The 25,124-nt window shown below is 37.5% G+C and overlaps 1 protein-coding gene across 1 annotated transcript; it reads left to right on the plus strand.

Moving 5' to 3' along the window:
- Positions 1-319: 319 nt before the first annotated feature.
- LOC117303794 (MOB kinase activator 1B) lies at positions 320-24,636 on the plus strand. The gene is made up of 5 exons (XM_033788156.1): positions 320-480; positions 16,443-16,609; positions 18,349-18,442; positions 18,916-19,049; positions 20,676-24,636. Exons 1-5 carry the CDS (start codon positions 467-469, stop codon positions 20,912-20,914), a joined length of 648 nt encoding a protein of 215 aa, XP_033644047.1. The 5' UTR covers positions 320-466; the 3' UTR covers positions 20,915-24,636.
- Positions 24,637-25,124: the final 488 nt, after the last annotated feature.

Below are 25,124 nucleotides of genomic sequence, written 5' to 3' on the forward strand. Positions count from 1 at the left end.
AAAAAGAAAACAGCTGAAATAATTATTTTTGACATGCAGAGTAGCGCGCCACCAACGCCAAAAGTTTAGGGTGTTCGGGACGCTCTCGTCAATGCTAACAAATATAAATGCGTGAACCTTTTGAAAACGCATTTAAAAAAAACTAAATCACTTATTTTTTCAACGACATACTTATATGAATCACAATGTAAAAATTTTAAATAAAGAAAAAGCAAAACTCTTCAGGAAAAATCCCTTTGAACTTGGTATGCAAATCTTTCTACATAAAACTCAAGTCATCCCTGAATTTCTGAATCGACCGCAAACAGAAAATGAATACATTACATCAACGATCAACAGCACTTGTGCACCCGATATTGTGACTGACTGACCATCATTTTTGTTGTTTTCTCCTGAAAACTGCGACCGATTTTCTGTTTCTTCACGGGGTAGATGACCAACATCAACAGCAATCGTGGCGTCGAAAATGAGCTTTCTTTTGTAAGTATTTATTGGGGAGTTACCAGTTGATATTTTGTAGTGACTCATTCGTAATTGACTGCGTGTATTTAATGTAGTGTGTGTGTTCCGTGTTGATGAGGTACTGGCTAAAGTAAAGCCTCATCGGTGAACGAACAGACACTAGACAGGTATAGGTAGTGTGCTGTAAACTCGCCGCTGCAGTCTTTCTAATGTTATAATGTTTGGTCTGCCCTGATTGACCCGTCAACCTGCGAGGACAGAACTCTCATTCTCAGAAATGTAACCGTATTATTACATGTTTTTTAACAGTCGGCATGTTCAATCGAGTTTAACTCGACCTCAACTCAAGCTCATAAATCATTACTTCTATTCTACCTAATACTAATAGAAAGACTCACGGGGGAGCCTTATAGTTTCTAGAAGTAACAAATCATGATCTTTCTTCGGGCTACTTTTTATTAGAATTCTCTGTACGGTACATTTTTGTGTGTACTTGCCAGAGAACTATCAATTCATTGACACTGACGTTGACACTGACGACATTGTTGGGGATGACATGAAGAATTTAGGAAAATAAGTCAAATTAAATTTAGTTAATAAATGTCAGTTAGACAAACTTATTGTTAGTCAGTGACAGTGTCACCTTTTCTCTCATTATTGTGACCAACACAAATATCCAACTTACTAACCAAGATGTTTGCGGATAACTTTTCGTATGGCGTCACCACTTTTTCACTCATTTTTACAAAATGGGATATATCTCATTGAGGTAATTTAGATACTATGTTATTTCATATTGAATGAAAAAAATGGTGGCGCCATATGGAAACTTTTCCATGTTTTCAATCGTAACTCATAAGCAAGTGAACGTGTGGCAGCAGGATTCCGCACTTTGATCAATTCAGATTTTGCAGAGCACCCTGCGTTCAAATAGCTTCCTGAGTTGACCCAAGTAAGTTCATCTGGGAGAGCCCCTGACAATGAGCTGATCGAACGCCAACTTCCCCAGCATTCACTCCAATGCATCTTGGGACAGCCGACTGGCATTAAACTAACTGTCAGTGTCATGTTTGTTTCTATATTACATAACATCCGATAGCTGGTCACTACCTCCATGGTCACTACCTCCATGGGTTAAACCAGGAGAAGGGACACATGGGGCGGATTGCAATAAAATGGTCTTAGTCAGCAGTCTAAGACCAGTCAGTTGTAGTCGGCTATCGGCCTGAGACGGTCTTAGCTTAGTCAGTTATTAAGCCTGTTGCAATAAGCCGGTCTTAGATAAGTCGGCGAAAAGTAATGCAATTTTACGAACAAATGTCCCATAATACCTAGAACTCTGCAGGCACCTGGTGGTATGGCATTGTTCTTATTGCTTTGGTTTGAATCATCGGATATCCAATCTGTGAGTTGTATCATCTTTTTACTCTTGGGAACATTATACATTTACGATACAATGTATTATCATCATAATGCCTCTCATGAGTGTAATCTATTTCTAAAATAAAATCTCATCGTAGAGCTCTTTGTATAAAATCATCTACAACTAACAAATGCAGCGGCATCTTTAAAAAACAAAACAAAGACCGATTAAAGCCAGCTCAGAGCAGGCTTAAGATTTAAGACTGGCTATAATAGACCACGCTATTGCAATTGGTCTATAATTAAAGACTGTCTAAGCGCGTTTCAAGTTAGCCGGCTATAGCGTATAGACCTGTTTAAGACTGCTTGGTGCAATCCGCCCCAGGTCTTTGCCTTGGTGCCCCTTCAAAAGTCTCCCTGTGCTGTACTGTGCCTGCCAGAATACTGAAAGAATGTACACGGTCACACTTATTGTAAACAAAGTTCACATGGTCTAGTTTTGGGTAAATTTGTCTGCATCTACAATGTAGTGCATAATTACCCAAACCATACAGTACAGTCATGACATATGGGCCTAGTGTCCACTTGACCTCAACAAGGCTAGCAAAGTGCCCTTTGCAAAATAGAACATGGCCTTGGCCCTCTCAAAGATGAAATTCCAGGCCTGGTAAAAATACTTCAAAAATTACTGTTCTGTGTTTGGTGCAGTAGAGGTGCAATTTAAAGGATTCGGGTACGATTTCAAAATGTCCACATTTTTTTTTTTACATTAAATTTTCAGGGTTTTAAGATAATGATAGTGGAAAGCTTCCCTTCGAATATTACTAGCTGAGGTTCGTGTAGTTTTGGGGAAATGAGTAAAACAAGGCATAAAATAATTTTCGTCTCAGGAAGACGAAAATCCCATTAACCATATTATACCAAAACCGTAGCATAACTGGTTAATACGTTTTTACATTCTAAAACTGAGAAGAAAATTATTTGTTTTACTCATTTCTCAAAAACTACAGCACCTCAGTAGGTGAAATTTCAAGGTAAGCTTTCTACTATCATAATCTTCAAACTTGTAAGTTTAAAATAAATCTGTGGACATTGTGTTTTGTGTTAGGAAAAAGTACATGTAGACCGTTTAAAGCTACTTCTGGCTTATGGCTTAAAGATGAAGTCCTTTCTCTTTGATGCAACACTCACATTGTCCATCAGTTACTAACATCTGGTATGATACTGCTCTTAAAGGTCTTAGCTCTAAATTAGAGTTCAGCTTGCTCTAATGTTAAAGGCACTGGATACCTTTGGTAATTGTCAAAGACTAGGTCTCTCCCTTGGAGTACCCCAACATGCATTTAAATAACAAATCTGTGAAAATTTGGACTCAATCGGTCATCAAAGTTGCAAGAGAATAATGAAAGAAAAAACACCCTTGTTGCACAAGTGTGCTTTCAGATACCTCATGAAAGGCTTCAGGCCTGATACTAGATAGATAGATAGATGATAGTTTATTCCTTTTTACATTCGTGGCCAATGGCCAGATAACAGTAACAATTACAATAGGCCTACATGGTATGTAATACAAAAAATAGATTACATACAAAAATAGTTACATGTTAAAAATACACAGCTAGTTGAACATACTATTCGATAACTGAGTGTGAAATTACCTCTTTCTCAAATATTACATTACTTCAGGGGTAGCCGTTTCTCACAACGTTTTGTACTTTCAACAGCTCTCTAATGCTTGTTACCAAGTAAGTTTTCATGCTAAAATTATGTTGAGTAATTACAAGAGGTGTCCAGTGCCTTTAAAAGAGAGGACCTTTAAAGAGATAGTACCGCAGCTGGCAATGTACTTGACCAGGCCATGTTCCTAATGTCATCCATTGGAACTCAAGTAATGACAGGTGTAGTGTATTCCTGTCTGTTGTTGACAGATGACTTCTGACTGACCAGGGTGACCAAAATTTCCCTGTAGCAATCTACTCTACAAGCTTTTAGAATACCTCTATCTCTTAATTGTATACGGTAATATTGTCACGTAGTTGTCGTTCAGTAAACTGATCGAAGGGAAATCAACTGAACTGCTTCATAATGTGATCCTGGAGCATGTGATTGAGTGGCACTGCTCCTTGAATTATGAATAATTTGAGAGTATTTTGATCGCTTCAAACGTGGCCCTACCCTTTGAAGATTTTGTTAATTTGAAACGTGGCCCTGCCCTTTGAATATTTTTTTTCACTTGAAAAAGATGTCTCGAGGGCCCTTCAATATTTTGCTCACTTGAAAAGTGGCTGTGCCCCTTGAATATTTTTTGTTCACATAAAAAGTGGCCCTGCCTTTGAGAAGTGGCCAGGCTGCCCTTTTAATATTTTGTTTGCACCTGAAAAGTGGACTTGCCCTTGAATGTTTTGTTCAATTGAAAAGTGAACCTGCCATGTCAGCCTACTTAAATCTGCAGATGCATGAAAATATAATTTTTGCAATAATATTAAGTTCCATAGAATATTGAAAGTTGCCAATTAATATCTCACCCTGTGTCTTACACGTCTACTTTTCTTACTGTATTTGAAAATGTTAATTTTAAAACAGTAATTATTTGGAAACCCACTAAACATTGCATCATGTCTGTTTTTTTCAAAACTTGTAATGTTTCTCCATTCATGAAAACCAGTGTTCTCTCTTGAAGACAGTGGACACTATTGGTAATTGTCAAAGACCAGTCTTCTCACTTGGTGTATCTCAACAACATGCATAAAATTACAAACCTGTAAAAATTTGAGCTCGATTGGTCGTCGGAGCTGCGAGATAATAATGAAAGAAAAAAACTCCCTTGTCACACAAAGTCGTGTGCTTTCAGATGCTTGATTTGGAGACCTCAAATTCTAAACTTGAAATCAAATTTGTGGAAAATTACTTCTTTCTCGAAAACTACGTCACTTCAGAGGAAGCCGTTTCTCACAATGTTTTTAACTATCAACCTCTCCACATTACTTGTTACCAAGTGAGGTTTTATGCTGATAATTATTTTGAGTAATTACCAATAGTGTCCACTGGCCAAGAACACCCAAAGACCAGACAACATTCTGCCTGACTACATGTAGTCCTGCTGAAGTCTCATTGCTACTTGTAAACCACTTCACATTTAGTTCAATTACAAATCCCATGGCGTGCTAATGATAACATTGAAAGAAAACTTTCAAATATGGACCAGGGGGAACACAGACAGACCAGTGAAATGTCACTACCTACTTTTAGGGCAAACCATGCACTGTAGACATTAATTCTGTACACAACAGATACAAACATTGCTTTGTTATGGAATCTCCTGACACCATGTTATCTCATGTTTTTCCTGGTATGAGCTGATCTAAGATCAACACTGTTTTAAATGACAATAAGGTTTATGAATTAGAAGTTTACAATCTGTAACTGTATGTATTGAATCCAGTAGGGATACAGAGCAGGTTTGACCCCCCCCTGTAAACTTAATCCAAAGCTGCTAAGCCACCCAACTGACAAAGAAAAACAAATTAGTTTGTGGATCTACACCTGCGTCAATATCACAAGTTGTTATCGGAGAATTGTCCAACATCTCTCTCTTTTATTAGCCAAGACTCTGAGCTACATGTTGAGTGGGAAAAATCAGGCCTGTTTGTAACTTTTTTTCCCATTTTGGTTGGTAAGCAGTTTGCAACAGCTTATTATATTTTCTCATATATTTTTCTCACCAAGTTCTCATAGCCCATTCTCACCAAGAAAGGGTAATAATACGAATAGGGAATAATTAAAAGAAATAGCCTACTTCCTTGAGTTTTTACCGTTAAAATGGGGTCTTCTTTAAAATCATTAGGAAGGAAATTTTGGAATTTTGTAACCATTGCTTTAATTTATTCAATAGTGCCCGTCCAAAAGCTCCCATAGATTGAAATTGCCCTTTGCAAAATCAAAATGGCCTTGCCCGCTTAAACGTGAAATTCCAAGACCGAATGTGGAAGAGGTGCAGCTCATAGTCTGCTGTTTTTCCTATTATCAATTCTTTGGTGCGTCAAATTGTTACCTTTTTTGATCTGTTGACCCATGTCTCCACAGATCTTGCTACATAAATGATTAACTCAGCAAACACAGCTAAACGTGTTTCCAATTTGGAGTACATTTATGTGCATACATTATGCCTTCAGCAGTTTGGAATTTAGTATGTTGAACCCCAAACAAATCAAGGGGTATCTTGTTTCACAGTTGGAAGTTGGCAAAATTTATAGAATTTTAACTCTGTCCCAGCACAACACAAAACACAGGGATGATAAATCTCTGACTTTTATCTGAGTTTAGACTTTCTGTTGGTTCAGTCTACATTGCATAGGCCTATATAAGTTCAACATTTAGTTTAGAGTATAGCAAAGATGTTCCTTTACTGCTCAAACAATAGATTACAACTTAGTGCAAATTGGGAAACTTGATCACACTTTTGAGTAACACAAAGACAACAGTGAAAGTGGAAAAACAACAGTAGAAAACATGGAATATGTATAGTATAAACGGTTTACAAAACTTACAATATATACAAAATGACATGCACATTAGACAACATGATCTATAATACCCCCCTATTTAAGCTGGTTAAGAAAAACACCCATCCCTACAGGTCACTAGTGAGGTAGAATTTGCACAAGTACAGTGAAGATGCTCTCCTTGAGGGTCGTTGACCTTTGTACTAAAGGTCTTTGGGATGCAATGGATTAAAAATAGACAAGAATGACAAGTCATTCACTTGACACTTGACGCAATGCAAGAATGTGCTCTAATGTAGCATAGTGTGGTCATGCGATGAGGAAGGACATTGACCATTATAGATTAACTCAGCATTACAATTTATATTGAATATGCATCTATATTTTGCAAAACAACAATTCAGTATATTATGTGGTATATCTTGTGGTATCAATGCAGAAGACTGAAACAAAAAGGGCACAATTTTAATTGTCAATTCCTCCTATAAAAAAATGTAAAAAATGTAAAGATTTATGAGTTACAAAATGTGATCACCCGTTTTGAAAAAAATCTTTAAAATTGTGATTAGTTAGCCTGAAAAGTCTATCAAAAAAATCTACACTATGCAGGTAAGCCCATGGTTAGCCCTAGTACTTGATAAACTTATTCCATTTCCCCCACATTCTACAGCTTTTCAAAGTTAACATGAATTGTCAATTTGTTTTATATTAATAAATGCTCATAGACGTTCTTATTTGGAATTCACTCTGTGCACACAGGCAATGCAAATTATAAAGCCATCTTTGAAATGCATTATTGATAACTCGAATGCTATTAATAACAGGAAATCCATAAAGTTCAGTGTTTATCATAAAGGGATGGTTAGTTGGTTACTCAGGTGTTGTACGGGTTGTCAAAAAAGCAAAAAATATTAACTTTATCTGCTAAGCAACAATAAGAAGGATACCGGTCACGTATTGCACATGTGACAAGGTATTTTTGCTGGTAACCTTATTCTGGTCAGCAAAGTTATGTTGTGATAGCGTCTTTTTGCACTTCAGTTGCTCTATGGAAATGGGCCCAGCCCATTTGGCTTGTCCGTCGTTTGTTTGTATACATGTATAAACCAACCAGCAACAATTCTGACTTGCCTGGTTTTTAATTCATTTTGTGTGGAGTCATAATCAACTCACTTATATAAGTCCATCAAGTCTAAATAAAGATAATGACAGCACTTCAACGAATTAAAATAAGCTCTGTGTGTTTAACGGCAGTTGACACTATTGGTAATTACTTTAAATAATTATTAGCAAAAAACCTTACCTGGTAACAAGAATGGGGAGAGGTTGATAGAACCGGCTCCCTCTGAACTGACGTTTTTTCAAGAAAGGATTAATTTTCCACAAATTTGATTTCGCGACCTCAAGTTTAGAATTTGAGGTCTCGAAATCAAGCATCTGAACGCACACAACTTTGTGTGACAAGGGTGAAAACCTAAGGCATACATTTCCACAAACCTGCTTTTTGAACTCATTGTTTAGACATGAACAGCCAGTTTAAATTGTTTGACCATTCATTAAGCAGACATTCTCACACAGCGTAAGGCTCATGTTCTGAGGCAAATACAAAACACCCTAATCATTACCCTAAAGTCACCTGGAAATAGATTTTTTTTCTTTCAAACATAAGAGTATATTGCTTACGAACAATAAAACAATTTTTTTAGTAATTGTTTGTCACGATTTATATGTTTAAAAAATATGTAAAGTTGTTTGGAGGGCTGACTCCGCCTACCCCCTTTTGTGACGTCAATCGAGGCAGACTTTGCCTGCAATGCGTATAGTAAACACACGTGCAAAGTACATGTACGTCCAAGTCGTGAGTTGGTACATTTCAAAAAGTGTTTTTCTGCATTCAGCAGCAATACACCTGGTCGGCATTGCCGGAAAAAAACATTTTTTTTTTTTTTTAAAACGTACAAACTCACGACTTGGTCCGTACATGTACTTTGCAATTGTGTTTACTCTACGCATTACAGGCAAAGTCTGCCTCGATTGACGTCACGAACAGCGCCCTCTCGGGTTGGGGTCTACTCTTAAATTTGTAAATAACATAAGAACTGATTTTTTAAAACCTTAGTTAACTGTTTATTCACATTCCACTCATCAAAACACATATATTAGTGACAAAAGCTTTATTTTGAAAAAATACCACTTCCAGGTGACTCTAAATATTTTATTTTAGAGCAAAATAAGTATTAAAATTAAGCTTGATTATTGAAGTCCCTTACACAACCCCAAAATTATTGAGAACGGTCAATAAATGAAGTTTCCTGATCATTTATCAGTGTAATCTGTAAATTACATGTAAACCACTGTACACGAACAGAAGGTGCTCCCTAGGTGTGTGGCTTTTTGGAAAAAATCCACTCCATTTTAGAGAATTGGATAAAAGCAACAAACCCTACATGGATGTTTTTTATTCGGCACCCTTTGAAAGATCAGAGCCTTCTCTTTATAATCACTGTAAACTTTGTTATGGTCAGTAAACATGGTACACAAAACTTATTATATTGTAAAACCATGGTAAAACATTGTCAAAGGCCAAGTGTTTGGGCTTGAGTGTTTTTTTTGTGTGGGATCGTGGTTGAGTACCAGCCAATGATAAGGTGGGCTTAAGTGCAGTCTATTGAAGTCTTCTTTTGTAAGGAAAGCAGGTTGAGAAATTTAGAGAATTTGCTTGTTTAATCTTGCTCTATGGCAAGGGCACCCAGCAACTGAAAAAGCAGGTTGCCTGCAAGTGAGTTTGGTTGCCCGAATAATGCATTTATAACTCATTGCTAGTGGCACCCAGTCAATATTTTTACAAAAAAAGGGAGACCGACAACATTAGGGCTAGATTTCTAAGTTGGTAGAGCGCCGGGAGGTCACAAGTTCATGTCCTGTTCTTGTAAATTTGTCTTTTGTTTTGCCCAAAATTGTATTTACTCAATAGTCTGAAATGCTAGCTCAATGCATTTCATATTGGCTTGTGGTAAAATGTAGAGCCAGAATGAAAATGGATAGTTTTTAGTTAAAGCCATTGGACACTTTCTGAACAGAACAAAAATTAAAAGTTCACAGATTTACAAATAACTTACAGGGGTTACAGATCGAATGGTGAAAGACTTCCCTTGAAATTTTATTCCATGAAATGCTTTACTTTTTGAGAAAACATTAAAACAATTATCAATTCTCGATATCGAGAGTAACGGATTTATTTTAAACACATGTCATTCGACACGGCGAAACGTGCGGAAACAAGGGTGGGTTTTCCCTTAATTTTCTCCTGACTCTGATGACCGATTGAGCCTAAATTTTCACAGGTTTGTTATTTTATATAAGTTGTGATACACAAAGTGTGGGCCTTGGACAACACTGTTTACCGATGTTGTGCGATTGCTTTAAAGGCAAAGTACATCAATACTTTGTTTTTTTGAACGGCTCAATAGACTGTGCAAGTCTCGCGCGGATTTGAACATCCGGGACCATTGTGGTCCCAACCTTATGGAGTTTTACGTTGGGGAGATTTTGTTTCGTCCATTACTTTAGTTTAATGTAGTTTATGACTATAAAAATGACATATGTTGTTAAAAATGTAATACTAATTAACATCATATATAAAAGAAAAACAAAGTCAACATAATAACGAAGAAAAACCGATATTTAAACTTGACCTCAGGTCAGGTTACTTGGTAAAAATTAAGAATTTGTGCCCATCTCCGATCACAAAACTTACGCAGACGCTTGTTTTTGTCGCGCGGGGTGAAAAGCCTTTTCATTGGTCGTTTAGGCGTCGGCTTCTTCTTTAAACTGCGTCACGCGTTTATCTAACGCCCTTGCGACCATCGTGCGTCCGCGTATAAACCAGCTTTGAGTAGTTTCACATTCGGGCGTAGATTTACAAAAGGGGTTTCAACAAATTTAAGATCAAACAAACATCCTTGTCCCAGAGTTTTACTTTTGTCTATACATAGACTTTAACCGATAGTTGTGTATTTTGTTTAAAAAGCTGAAACTAATTTAAACAAGCTCTATAGGGTACTTTTGTTGTTCAGATTCGGCATTAAGAATAAATTAAAGCAAAGATTTGATTCATAAAAAATAAAGTTCTTCAGTTGTCGTGTTTTCTCGCTCCGGTGCGCGCCAAACTTGCACAGTCTATTGTTTTAATCCTTTATAAATCTAGAGATGTGTAGAGAGTTAGCCTGTTAGAATTTCATTTCAAAAGGTGGTCACGTTTTTGAGATATTTCCGAGAAAAAAACCCCACAGCGAGTAGATCCACACAGATGGCATAATATCTGAGGAATACAGTTTTTACATTATAATCACATTACTTTGAAGTTAAATGTTTCTCAAAAAGCTTGAAACAGATCAAATGCTGCTGTAAGCTTCTAATCAATGGTTTTTATTGCTATCAATTTTAAGAGTGATTACCAAACGTATACCTTCCCTTTAACTAAAATTAAAATGTGGGTGTGGTTGTTTTTCCTATGCCACACGGTGAATGATTAATCTTGTAGCATCATCGCCCAACCTTGGTGTGTTATTTAGTTATAGACTCGTCATCATCGTGCATAATTATGACATTCCATTCCATGTTTGAGCTGGGGCTTAAAGCTTGCCATTGTTTTGATACGTGCTTCAGACAATTTGATCTTTATATATTATTAGAAGGAAAAGTACATGTGTGTGTCACTGTCAGCGTGTGTCCCAGATGTGTTACACGTGAATGTACTGCATTGTGCATGGATCTTATCTGGATTTTTTTGTTGTGCATGTTTTATGCATTATTCATAATTCAAACGCGCATTTATTTCAGTAGTATATGCAAATTTAGAAAGGGAATTTGAAAGCAAAGTAAACTTTTGTTTGTTAAAATGGTTCAAATGTTTTAATCCTATACGGATGTAGATAAAACTGAAAAACTAACCTGAAAAAAAAAAAAAATTGAAATTGTGGTAGCATTTTTGAGATATTGCCGGAAATCTAGAGTGGTTATAAATGTCCATGCAGGAAAAATAGTATGTAATTGGAATACTGGAGAAATGTTTCTGCATTATGAAACGTTTCCCAGATTGAATATGTTTTGAGATCCCTTTCTCTAAAACCACATTCCTTTGATTCTCAAAATGTAACACGTTATCACTCTCTTCGAGGGTGGAAGTAGTAGTGAATAAAGAGCAACGAAACACAAAATATGAAGACGAAGACAAAACTATGTGGGAAAACTCATTCTGGCAAATTTCCGAATTACATAACTTGTTTCATACGCATTACAACAACAATAGTTTGACTAGATCAGAATGAATAAAATTCTTTCACAATTGATGTGCCATAAAGCGGCATGTACAGAGAAGAACCGAGTGAGAGACTAACCAGTGCTTACAAATCACTGCAATTATACAAAACGTCTGTAAATTATTGTGTGTCTAAACTCACAATAATGCATGAACAGCAGGATTAGGCCGAATTTCACACAGCAAAAATAAATAAAATCCCATCACCTTTTGTTGCCAAGCCAAGCATGCAGCAAAGATGCAATGCAATACCCAGGGAAACACGTTGACAAAGAACCTAAGAAATAGATATCCTATAATGGCTGACTGCCTAATGTGCCTGACCTACCTGGGCCCAATTTCACAGAGCTGCTTCTAAAGCAGAAAATTCTGCTTATTAAATTTCTTGGCTAAGCAAGAAGTGACTGGGGTACCAGTAGCAGCAATGGTTACTGTCTGGCATTCTTGCTGGTAACCTATTTTTGCTAAGCAAAAGTGTTTTTGTTTACAGGCTCTATGAAATTCAAAGAGCTGCTGTAGCAGAAAATATTGCTTACTCATTTTATGCTGAGCAGTACATTAATACATACATTTAACATGGTCGTTTAGCTGGTAATCTTATTCTGGTAAGCATAATGTTGTTGTGCTTAGTTACAATGTACTTTATGTGCTCTATTAAAAGCAGAGTCACATGGAATTTTGCGCTGCTCCCTTGCAAACCTTTCATCTAATACTTCTACTTGGTCAATGCTAGGGACCATCCTTTTTTTTCCTGCCTTGTTACTACAAAAATTAGAATCATACAAATTATCAAATTCACAATGCTGTCATACATGATGGCGGTCAGTGTATTCACCCCAATCATCTAATCATATATTGTAGTTGACACTACTCGGGCCGAACTCATGGATTGCATAGTCCACACGGATCTACCAAATTGCTACCTCCATGGTTCTACTAATGAAGGAAAAAGGAAACAGAGGAGAGTATTGTACATTGTGTACCTGCCCACTCCTAACCTTTATACCTTGCAGTATTATCCCATGATAAGAAGCCTTTCATTCAGTTCCCTACTCCTCTCTTAAAGGAACGGTTTGCACAATTGCTTGATTTTGTTGTGAAGTTTTACTTGCTGCTTTTTGTTAACATGCTCTAAATTTACTGTGGGCCACATATTTTAGTATAACGCCAGTAAACTCATGACCGTACAAGTCCAGCAGTGTTTCGTTTTTTCATCTTGTACAATAAATTCTGGTTCTTTGAGCTAATATACAAGCCCTACAGTCGTGTGAGATTTTATCCCAAATTTGAGCTCTGCATGGCATACAGAAATAATGATTTAATTGCAAGAAATGCTGGACTAGACCACAAGCCTTGTAGGCCATACATTTTTAGGTCAGACTTGTTTTCGGGGCAAGAAGTATCTTTCACAATTCAAGATGTAAACAAAAGAAACAAAATTGTTTTTTTTATTGAAAAAAAAACAAAAACATGAACAATCTAAAAGTTGTAGATACAATTTGTATTTTTAGGCTCAAATATGTTGAGGTTTCATGTTATTAATAGGTGGTTTACAAAAGTAACCAGTGAGTGTAAAAGATTGAGACGTCATGACATTTTAAACTCAGCAGGAGACAGCACAGACACAAAACCATTCCTAAAAGAACCTCGCCATTATATAAATTGTGTGCGTACACTGGGCTCAAATTACAAGAACCCTACATTAGACATAAACACTACAGTACTTTAGAATGTTCATTTGACCACAAACACTTTTTTTACCAGACCTAAAACATTTCTCTTTGTTTTTGTATGTTTTTTTAATTTAATTTTTTAAGGAGTGCTCCGTAAAAAACAAGCATAATATCCCATAGGTGTAGCTAAGTGTTTATTTCAACAGACCATCCGCGATAAAAAAAAATGAGAAAAAAAGAAAGGAAATAATGGTGGCTGAACAATGGCTGAACTTATATGAAACACCAATATGAGGATACTGGTCTTTGACAATACCAAAAGTGTTGATCCAAATCTTCAAAATTATTAAGACTTTTTTTGGTCTTGGGTTAACCAGGAGCACTGGCCTAGTGCTAAGAGTCTGGCCAGTGGTTCTGTGCTTATTTCAAGCTCTTGCAAAGTATGTGAATTTGTGGTTTGAATGAGTGTGGGTTCGAATCCCAGTCATGACACCTGTGCCCCATGACAAAGCACTAAATCATGATTGCTTTGAGAAAAGTTGAGAAGGTAGTGCATTCAGTGTTGTAGCCATCGTGGGCGGTGCTGGGCAGGCTTGCTCAGAACTCTGAGCAAAATACATTGTGTCGCCCAGCACAGATTTCCCCAAGAACAAATCAAAATATTTTTCACTGTGCATTGATCTGAGACTCAGTTTATGAAAGGAGTATCAAGTGTCACAGAGAAAGAACACCCAGTCAAAAGGCCTCCAAAACATGAACAGTTTGGAAACCTAGCATCATGCCTGAAGCTTGCTCTTCAGCAATGATGGCCCCATAATTAAACATAAATAATTGTGTTGATCCGCTCACCGTCGTCGTGGACTTCGGAAAAAACAAATAATTGCAGCCCACCACTAAAATTGGTCTAGCTACCCTGAGTGATTTCTTCTGGTACATGTATTCATTCTTTCTTTTTATGGGTTCAATCTGTCAGTTTGTTTATCGTCTAAATTTGTGTGTTTTTGTCTGTACTGTTTGAATCTACATGTAGGCAAGTTTTGATTTCCCTCATGTCAGAAGTAACAAGGTTTTTGTCTTATCTTTAGTTAGGATTTTTTGTTGATACTATTCAGACCACATCCTACACAATAGGAAACGGTCCTACATTAACTCAACTCTTGCTCCTACCTATGGAAATAATTAAGATGTAGAAATGCCAATTATAACTCTAATGACATTGACTTTGCCTCTAGTACCTTTCTTCCTGATGACAGGTTGAATTACCACCAATTGGACCTCCCTTGGAGGGTCAAGATCACAAACCAATACTAGAATACCCTGAAAGCAATCAATACAGGTCACCTGTTGGTATTTTAAGCTTACAAAAGAGTTTTGATTTCATGAACTTCTCTCACCTTTAAAGGCAGGGTATACTTTTGGTAATTGTCAAAGACCAGGGTCCTCTCTTGGCGTACTCCAATTTATGCATTAAGCTGTGGAAGTTTGGGCTCATTGGTCATTAAAGTTGCAAGAAAAAAGTGAAAGATAATACACCCTTGTTGCGCAAAATCAGTGTGCTTTTAGACGCATGAGAAAGGCTTTAGGCTTGTAGTCTTCCTAAAATTCAAACTTAGTGAGAAGTTACCTCTTTCTCAAAAAACTACATACATTACTTTAAAGGAAGTTGTTTCTAAAAACCTTTTATACTATCAACTACTCTCTGTTGCTTGCTATCAAGTAACTTCTTAAATGCAACATGTAATAGTAACATACATATTGAGTAATTACCAAACGTGTCCAGTGCCTTTAAAGGCAAGGTATATACTTTTGGTAATTGTAAAGACCAGTATCCTTACTAGGTGAACTTTGTGTATTTCAACATACATGCGAAATAACAAACCTGTAAAAATTTGGGCTAAATTTTTCATCAAAGTTGCAAAAAAAAATAATGAAAGAAAAAAACTCTTTCGAGTTGCTTCAGATGCGTATGAGAGGCTTCATGCCACGAATGTCTTAGAACTCAATTTCAAATATTTGGCTGGGAATACTTCTTATTTTTTAAAACTACATATCTTCGAAGGGGGTCGTTTCTTACAATGTTTTTAATATTAATAGCTCTCAAAGAGCAAGTTTTTTTATGGTCATTAGTTTTTTGAAAAAATTACCAGCGGTATTTATAAAGGGTGTGCACATGATTGTGATTACAATGTGTGGATTACAAACATGATGTTAAGATTGCCATGGTGGAAAATATTTTAGCTTGAAAAATAAGTAAACAAAATGTTTTTTGAATCATGCAAATCCGAAACTTTGCTGGTTGCAAACACAACCTAAATACTAATAATTGACCTTCAACCCTCAATTTTAATCATTTTTTGTTTGTACACAAACAAACAAAACATAGATTTAGATTAACTGCTAGATAACTTGTCACAAGTACTTGTATGTGCTTTAGAGGGTAATGTACTTTTAACTGTAAATTGTGCATACGTGTGCTATTGGTGTTTAACATTATACACTGATGTGTGATGCACTCTTGCACCGAGTCGTGTGAAATAAATCCAAAAGCATATTACTCGGGTGGGAATCGAACCCACAACCGTTGTCATTCTTGAGCAGATGTCACAGTGTATCATCACTAGAGTACATCAAGGCTTTAATTTGCCTTGGTCTTTGCCTTGACGCAAAGTTTCCCATTGATTTTTAATGGTTGCCCTTTTCAAATTGAAAATGGCCTTGCCCTTCTAAAGATGAAATTCCAGGCCCGCTACACGTCCCAAGCTTGGCAGGTAGCTACATGTAGAGGCATCCAAGTTTATGATCACAACCTGGGAAGCAAGGGCAGAGTGATCACCTTTTGATGGGTTGCGATTTTTGGACTGTTCGTTATTCTTTCAGATTGGTTGGAACTGGTTGTCATAAATTGCCTCAGGTGATGGTAAAAGGCATGCTTGAACAGCAAAGGCATGAAGCTGTAATGTTAGATTGCCTGCTTAAATGGCAAGCATTTTACATACATCAATTGCTTCATGCACAAACCACTGAACAACAACCCAATTTACTACCCTACTACAAACAACACCTTTTCCACTTGTTGACTTATCATAAAACCTGTCCTTTTTATTCTCTTACTCTCTACTACAGTGGGAGTCGGTCGACGAAGACTTTCAAACCCAAAAAGAACATTCCAGAAGGAACACATCAGTATGAGTTGATGAAACATGCAGAAGCCACACTAGGCAGTGGTAACCTTAGACTGGCAGTAGTCCTACCAGATGGTGAAGACCAAAATGAATGGGTCGCTGTTAATAGTAAGTATCCTGCAGACAGTGGCATTATAGACCATATTGAATATATGAAGTCACCGTTCAAATATTTGCCCTACAAGATGGCGTCTGCGAGCGTGTGGGTGTGCGTGCTTGTTTCGAAGAAATCAAACCAGGAACGCTGCGTGCGGCGTGTTTCTTTGATGTACGCGTGTAGACCTACAAGATGGCAACTTTCATAGCAGCAAAGGGGTTATTCGATACGGTCTATTGTGCCGAAAGATCAACATTTTTTCACTTAGAACTCAACTTTCACTGGACCAAAACTTTCACTGGATTACTGTTTGTGTTGTAAGGCTTGACAAAGTGTGGACCTGTGAACAAAAGAGGTCCACACATTGTAGGGACGTGAAGTAAAACACAAATCCACACACCCAGCTAGCTCTGTGCTGCAGTCACTCTGTGGGCATTTCATTGCTCTGTACACTTGAAGGAACGTTACAGAGTTGGTGAGAAACAAAAATCGATCACAGATTTACATAAAACTTGCACGGTCTAATGATGATAATAGTAGAAAACATCCCTTGAAATATTTCTGTCTGCAATGTCGTATTTGATAATAAATAAATAATCTAACTTCGCGTTTGGGGAGTTTATCGCTCAGTGAGCGTTTTATTCATTGTTGTTTTGGCATCGATGCAATGCAAAATTTGTAATCGCTTTTGTCACTTTTTTCTTGTGACCCAGATGGCCGATTGATCTCAAACTTCTACAGGTTTGTCAGTTTATGTATATGGTGGATTACATAAAGTGCTTACACTGACAACAACGTTTTGGCTAGCCAAACCAATTCTGTAATGTTCCTATGTAAGGAAAATCCTATTCTCTAACACCGTACAAAAACACGGTGTTGATTTGTGTAAGTCCACAGAGTGTTTCAAGTCCCTACATTATGGGGACCTCTTTTGTGCTCAGGTTCACACTTCATTTAGTGTTGACACTCCTTTGGTCTGTACACTTAAGGAAAATCATATTCTTCAACACTGTAAAAAACACTGTGTGGATGTGTGTACCCATGTAAGTCCACAGAGTGTTTCAAGTCCCTACATTATGTGGACCTCTTGTTCTCAGGTCCACACTTCATATAGTGTTTACACTCCTTTGGTCTGTACACTTAAGGAAAATCATATTCTTCAACACTGTAAAAAACACTGTGTGGATGTGTGTACCCATGTAAGTCCACAGAGTGTTTCAAGTCCCTACATTATGTGGACCTCTTGTTCTCAGGTCCACACTTCATATAGTGTTGACACTCCTTTGGTCTGTACACTTAAGGAAAATCATATTCTTCAACACTGTAAAAAACACTGTGTGGATGTGTGTACCCATGTAAGTCCACAGAGTGTTTCAAGTCCCTACATTATGTGGACCTCTTGTTCTCAGGTCCACACTTCATATAGTGTTGACACTCCTTTGGTCTGTACACTCAAGGAAAATCATATTCTTCAACACTGTAAAAAACACTGTGTGGATGTGTGTACCCATGTAAGTCCACAGAGTGTTTCAAGTCCCTACATTATGGGGACCTCTTGTTCTCAGGTCCACACTTCATATGAAGGAGTAAAATAGTTTTACACTTGCATGTAATTGTAAAACTTACAGTGAGGGTTTCATGGCATGAATTGGTTAGATCTTACAATTGACAGTTTCAATCTTTTTCCCCTGGGAGTACTTTTACTCTGGTTTCAATATGTGATTTTCTTTTTCTTGACATCTCCTTGTAGCGGTTGACTTCTTCAATCAAATCAACATGCTTTACGGTACCATCACAGAGTTCTGTACAGCAGAATCATGTCCTGTTATGTCGGCTGGTCCAAAGTGAGTATGGTTTGACTTGTGTGTACACACAAATGAAATGTTCATGTGTATAGACGATGTGACATCACATGTTTACAAAAGAGCCACAGAGCCTGGACTTCCTGCAGGCACGATTTGTACACATCCTAAAGGAAGAAAACATAAAATCTTATATTTTATGGAGATTACACTGTCTAATTCTTATCAACTTTTGATATGATGAAAGGGGGCACATCTCAAAACTTGTCCAGCTTTTACTTTCATAATTCTTGGAGTTTTGTGGAAATTATTACACAAAATGTCAACTCTCCCATAGGACCTGTGCAGTATCTTGCCTGCCAGAATACTCAAAGAATTTACAAGGTCACATATTAAACAAAGTTCACATGGTCTATAGCTTTGTGTATGATTTTAGGAAAAGTGTTGTTACTTGAGGAAACGTTAACAATTGATATGTTTGTCACTGTTACCCAACATTGTTTCTTCATCTTTAGATATGAGTACCATTGGGCTGATGGGCAAACAGTCAAGAAACCCATCAAATGCTCAGCGCCTAAATATATCGATTACTTAATGACATGGGTACAAGACCAGCTGGATGACGAGATGATATTCCCATCAAAGATTGGTATGTAGCATGAGTAGTTTCTCATATTGATTCTGTTCTTGTAAAAACAATTTTGGTCTCGTAAATATTCTGAGCTACAGTGTACAAGCTTTGTGGGTTAAGTGGGTCGAGCTCATGCTCTTGGGCCAAGTTCATAGAGCTGCTTAAGCAAAACATTTGGTTAAGCACGAAAATAGCTCGCCTATTTTACACATGTTACTGGCAAATATTTCATGCCATATACGTTACTTGTGACTGGTATTTAGCTGTTGTTTACTTAGCATAACAGTTGAGTGGAGTCTTGGCCGGTAATTTGATTTTACTAGGCAACGAGTTTTTTACTTAAAGATGCTATGTCGGATTTTTTGCCCCAAACATTAAAAAATAGATTTTTTTGAGTGAATGGTATTTCAAAGAGTATCACTCGCTCTAACAAAAAAAAGGTTAACTTTTACTTTTAATGGTCAGGAACCATGACAAAAATTTAAAACGTTTCTTATAAAACACATAAGAATTGGTCATGTGATATATTGTCGAAATCCCGACAAAAACTAATTTTGAGCAGTTTATTTCACTGCCTCTAATAATTGGCGGACTTTTTCGAGCAATGGCTCAAATGAAAGCTTGTAACTTTCTCGACCCCCATCAAAATACCTATTGAATTTTAAATCAAAATTTTTGGTAAAATCGGCAAAAAATCTGACATAGCATCTTTAAGCGAAATTTGGTGCTTAAGCTTAAGCAGCTCTATGAAATTGGGCCCTGGTTTTGTCAGAATGTGTGTTCGTGTCTCAGTCATGGCACTTTTGCCTTGGCTGCAGTCTTCCTTAGTAGCTTTCCATAGAGAATCTAATACATGTTACTTCAGAGGACAAGGGTTTACATACATGTAGATTAGGTTGCAAAATATTTTGCGCATGCGATAACGATCACGACGCAAAGAGAATGCATTCTATTGGTTGAATGAGCGTGTGCTTATTCTGCGTGGAGCAATTCAACCAAAACAATGCTTTCTCTTTGCGTTGTGATCGTTATCGTTTTCGTTATCGATGCAGTGTGACTCGGCCTTTAAGGAACAAGTTGCCTTTGACCGGTCGAGTTGGTCTTTGAAAAGCGTTTGTAACCGTTTGTTATAAAATTAATATGGTTGGAAAGATGTTTAAAAAGTAGAATACAATGATCCACACAAACATGCCTCGAAATTGCACAGTTTTCCCTTTACCTCGTTGACTAACACGGTCGGCCATTTACACATGTAAATTTTTTACTCCCATAAATGGCCGACCGTGTTAGTTCGCAAAGCAAAAGGAAAACCATGCAATTTCGAGGCAAATTTGTGTGGATCATTGAATTCTACTTTTAAAACATCTTTCCAACCATATGCATTTTATAACAAACGGTTTCAAACGCTTGTGTTAGACCAACTCGTCCGATCCAAGGCAACGTGTTCCTTTCAGCCTTTAAACTAGGTGCTTGCTGGTCCAGAAATGACAAAATTATCTAGAGCACTATGCACCAAGTTTTACTGCAAACGCATGCCTCCTTCCCCAAGATTACGCCAGGCATTATTTCCTTTCATATACTCTTGAATTGATGTTCCAAAGATTTAAAACCAATAAAAATATTGAATCCTCTCTTTCAAACCAGGCGTAAGTTTCCCCAAGAATTTCTCCACCATTGCCAAGACGATACTCAAGCGTCTGTTCCGGGTCTACGCCCACGTTTACCATCAGCACTTCTCAGAGATCGTCAAGCTCAGGGAAGAGGCGCATCTCAACACGTCCTTCAAACATTTCATTTACTTTGTCCAGGAATTTAACCTTATTGAGTCCAAGGAACTTGCTCCACTGCAAGATCTAATCACATTATTTAATGGCAAACCATAGTTCTTTTTATTTGTACATTTTTAAAGGTATGTCTTTTTTTTAGTACCGAGCAAGTTACATTTGGCAGAAATTTGCTTTTTTTGAACAACTCAAGTTGTGGTTTCAGGAGAGTTTGATGTTATTTGTTAGACAGAATTTACATAAAATATCCGTGTAAAATACACTTTCCCTCCATTGGGGGCCAAATTTGTAAAGCGACAAGAACACAAAATTGCGAAAACCTGAGGCCACTAATACAAGTTGGTTATGGTTCAGCCATTTCTATACACTTTAGCAGACAGGGTGTGTTTCATGAGTGATAAAGAAGATTTGGCTGTGCTTGTCTGCGATAAGTATGGATTTGTTTTGTTGCAAATCTGCTTTACAAGAACCGTCCTTTGCTCTGCTTACAAGAACTGTCGGCAAGTAAGCATGCCTTTTGCTTTGTCTGCACAGATTATGAAATGGACATTCTGCTAAGTACCACTCCGTAATCAGAAAACGTCTGCTTACTTGTTATGAAATTGGCTGCGGGTCACGACCATAACTTTTGTTGTGACTGGCTGCATGGTTATTACCGCTTGGCAAGTAATTTTGTTAAGCAATATTTTTCTGATTTGCAGCTCTCTTAATCTGGTCCTTGGCTTTTAGTCCAGCTGCCTGTCTTTTACGATTCTGAGATATTCGATGAAACTACTTGGTACATCATGTATTATCATGATGTCTCTAGCCCTTTTCACACTAATCTATAGACCGTATTGAATATGATGTCTCCGTTCAAATATCTGCCCTACAACATGGCGTCTGTGCGTGTGTGCGAGCGTGTGTGCATGCATGTGCAGTAGAAATCAAACTGAATCCCGCTTGCTTCATAGATGTACGCGTTTGGATGCGCATATTGCTTGCCCTACAAAATGGCGACTTTCATAGAAAAAATGGGGTTATTCAATACTGTCTATTCCCCAGGGCAACCCGGGGGAATACTGTACGGTCCTTTTCACACTTGGATCGCTCTACCCTGGTAGATGAGTATACCCTGGGCATAGCCACCCCTGCTCTGGAATAGGGGTAAGCGACAAAACCCTGGGGTATTCTAAAAACGTGCAACCAAAACCCTGTGGAATAGTGACGTATGCAGGGCATTGTGAAAGTGCGCCGGAGTGAAGCCCGGTGTATACTTCCTGTGAAAGCGAATGCAATACGAATGTTGACGTCACATAATATTGGCAATGAAAAATTCGCAGCAGTTAAGTTGCGCTTAACTCTCTTGCAAATATCCCTGCGAATACAGAGTTGTGACGTCAAATTCGCATCGCATTTGCATTCGCATTCGCAGGAAGTATGAACCGGGCTGAACCTTGGGATGTGAAAAACTTACCAGGGCTTCACCAGGGCTGTATTCCACAGAAGTAAGAGATAACGTGTGAAAAGGGCTTCACAGGGCTTTGAGTGAGTTGCATGTAGCATTGTGAGAGTTGTTGAAGAAGGTGTGGTTTAAATCGTCAATCCATCTCAATGTGATTGACAAGTTGGAATGTTCCATTAGCTGGCGGGGAGGGACAGAACAAGCAAAGTTTAAAACAAGAATGTCTTTTGCTAGGTTCAGATCCCCCACCCCTCAATAACTTATTTATGTTTGGTACTCTGTAATGGCCACGCAGTGGCAATAGCGTGAGTTGTAGAATCAAAGGCACCAGTCTAACTTACCTCTAGCCTCATTCTGATTGTCATAGACTCCGTACAGGAATATCCAACGGCCATTGACAGGGAAAAGGCGTACTGTAGACTTTGTTTGGAAAATTGTCCTTATCCTGCCACCACTTATTTTTACCAAAAGGAATATCTCATTTGAGTAAATTAGATACTAATTTATTTCAAAACGAATGAAAAATGTGTGGCAGGATACAGAAAGTTTTCCCTTTGTTTTCTAATTGTTGGTGATTTAACCGACTATATTTAATATTTAAAATGTAAATCAAGATTTTCTGCTGTATATATTGTTTTTAAAAGAAATCTCTCTTGATTACTGTGAGGAAGGTTGGCATGCTTTCGTGTTGTAACAAAGCTCTATTGTCTTTATAACTTCTTGATGCTCTATATATAGCAAGGCCCTGACTGCTGGCAGACGTGCATTTATTCAGTAACACATTTCGTCACTCATGGGAGACCCCTTAGCTGGTTGTAAAATCACCCGTTGGACCTACTCTTTATCTATACATATACATGTAAAGCCCCTTAACTTCTAGCTATTTTCACTTTGCAAGCTGTGGCAAAGTTTTGAGCAACCCTGTATACCCATGTAAGCCCCGACCCCCGTAGGTAAAACGTACTACCATCTGCAAGTTATACCACTACGCCATTCCGGGTAAAGAAACCAATACTATTCTTCATCCCTTCTCCTTAATGCAAAAACAAAATCTCCTGCCCCAACAGCCTTGATGATTTATGAAAAATGATGAAGTGGCCCTCATATGATGCTATGAAGAACACGAACAGTGCCCTCTATAGTTGGTTATTCTTCATTGATCTAAAATCATTGGACAGTTTGTGATGTCCTTGAAGGGAAGGTATACATTTGGTAATCACTCTTAAAATTAATGGCAGTAAAAACTTTGGTGAGAAGTACATCAGCTTTTGATAGTATAAGGCATTTTGAGAGTCATTTCACTTAAGTGGTTATGGGAAAAAATATCAGTTTTTATCCCCGAAATTCTGAATGTGAGAAGCAGTACTGACAGTGATGTCTCTCAGTTTGTTTATTCCAATTATGGATTATGCTTCCTGGCCACTTCAGATTTTCAGCAATATCTCAAAAACTTGAAATGAAGTTTTGACAGGTTAGTTTCATTGTATGAAGCAATTGAACTGTTCCAAAAACCAACTAGGTATTAACATGATTCACTGTGAGACAGATAATAATACACTGTGTACAGGGTGACGCTAAACGCACTGCCATTGTAAATTGAATTAGACATTTTTATAATTCTGATAAATTATAAGCTTTTACGTAGAGACTATGTTTAGCATTTTCTCTTTTTTTTTCCCGAATAGATGCAGTATTGGCTGGTAGTTGTTTTTTAAACCTTGCGCAAAACATTCAATGTAGTAGCAGATTTTGAAATAGTAAATACGCCTTAAGCTTTCTTTCCCATGGTTTTATTTTTCGCTTCTACTTGGAACGTTTTTGTTTGACGTGGAAGCAGTACGTCCCCAAGAGTGTAGTTTGCTTTTTCAGTTAACGTCAATTTTGAAATGTAGTAACTGGTAAGAGAGTTTCAAAGAATATTCATAAACTGTTCATTGCAAAAAAAGTTATAAATTTGTAGGGTCCTCATTCATTGGATAATGAACTGATTAACAAGTTTCTGCACTTGCGCTAAGCAGAATTTAAAACTGGCAAATGAAACCATTTCATTGTATTTTGGTAGTGGCTTGTACCCTGTTAGTTGGCCAGCCAACGTGTGAAACTCCCCTTCGGATGCCATAGTTTGTTAATGGCTGGCATCCATGCTATATGTATGGATCATGGGCTCTGGAAGACGTAGGGTAGTATACAAACTGGTATACATTAGTTTATGCATTTAAACAGCTCTATGAATTTAGGAGCTACACGGGCCTTAAAGATAGGGTCATAGATTTGTTTTTGTCAATGTTAAATTCTTGTCATTTGATTGGAGGATTAGATGTCATGCAGCATTGATTATTTACACCTTGTCATGGCACGTCACTGAGCGTTAAAAAAACAACAACAAATAAATAAACAAACTGAGCGTGTTTTTTGGTTGTATAGACCAATCCGACTTAACAAAATTGGTAGTGCCCTCTATTGAAAATTACTGCGGTGTCTTTTTGTGCACAATCTCGGCATTGAATACACCCCAGCAAATGGCGCCTGGTGCTCTACACTTGCGCGCCCGGTGCACGTCGGATTGGTCTATACAGCATGCATTTCTGGTACTGCATATCTTTTTGCATTGTATTGCATGCGCACAGCAATACATAACCATATATAACCATGTCACATGTACAATTTGTGACTGGTATGCTGCTCATGTCTGCTTAGTAGAAAACTGTTAAGCAATATTTTCTGCTTAAGCAGTTTTATGATATCTGGCCCTGATTAAGTCATCGGTGTTAACCAACTCATTAGCTAGATTTGAGATCTAAATTTTTCTGGGGACTCATTTTGTATGTGTGTGGCACAAAGCTAAATCTTAGAGATCCGTAACTT

Source organism: Asterias rubens, chromosome 20 (genome assembly GCF_902459465.1).
Source record: "Asterias rubens chromosome 20, eAstRub1.3, whole genome shotgun sequence".
Taxonomy (NCBI): Eukaryota; Metazoa; Echinodermata; class Asteroidea; order Forcipulatida; family Asteriidae; genus Asterias; species Asterias rubens.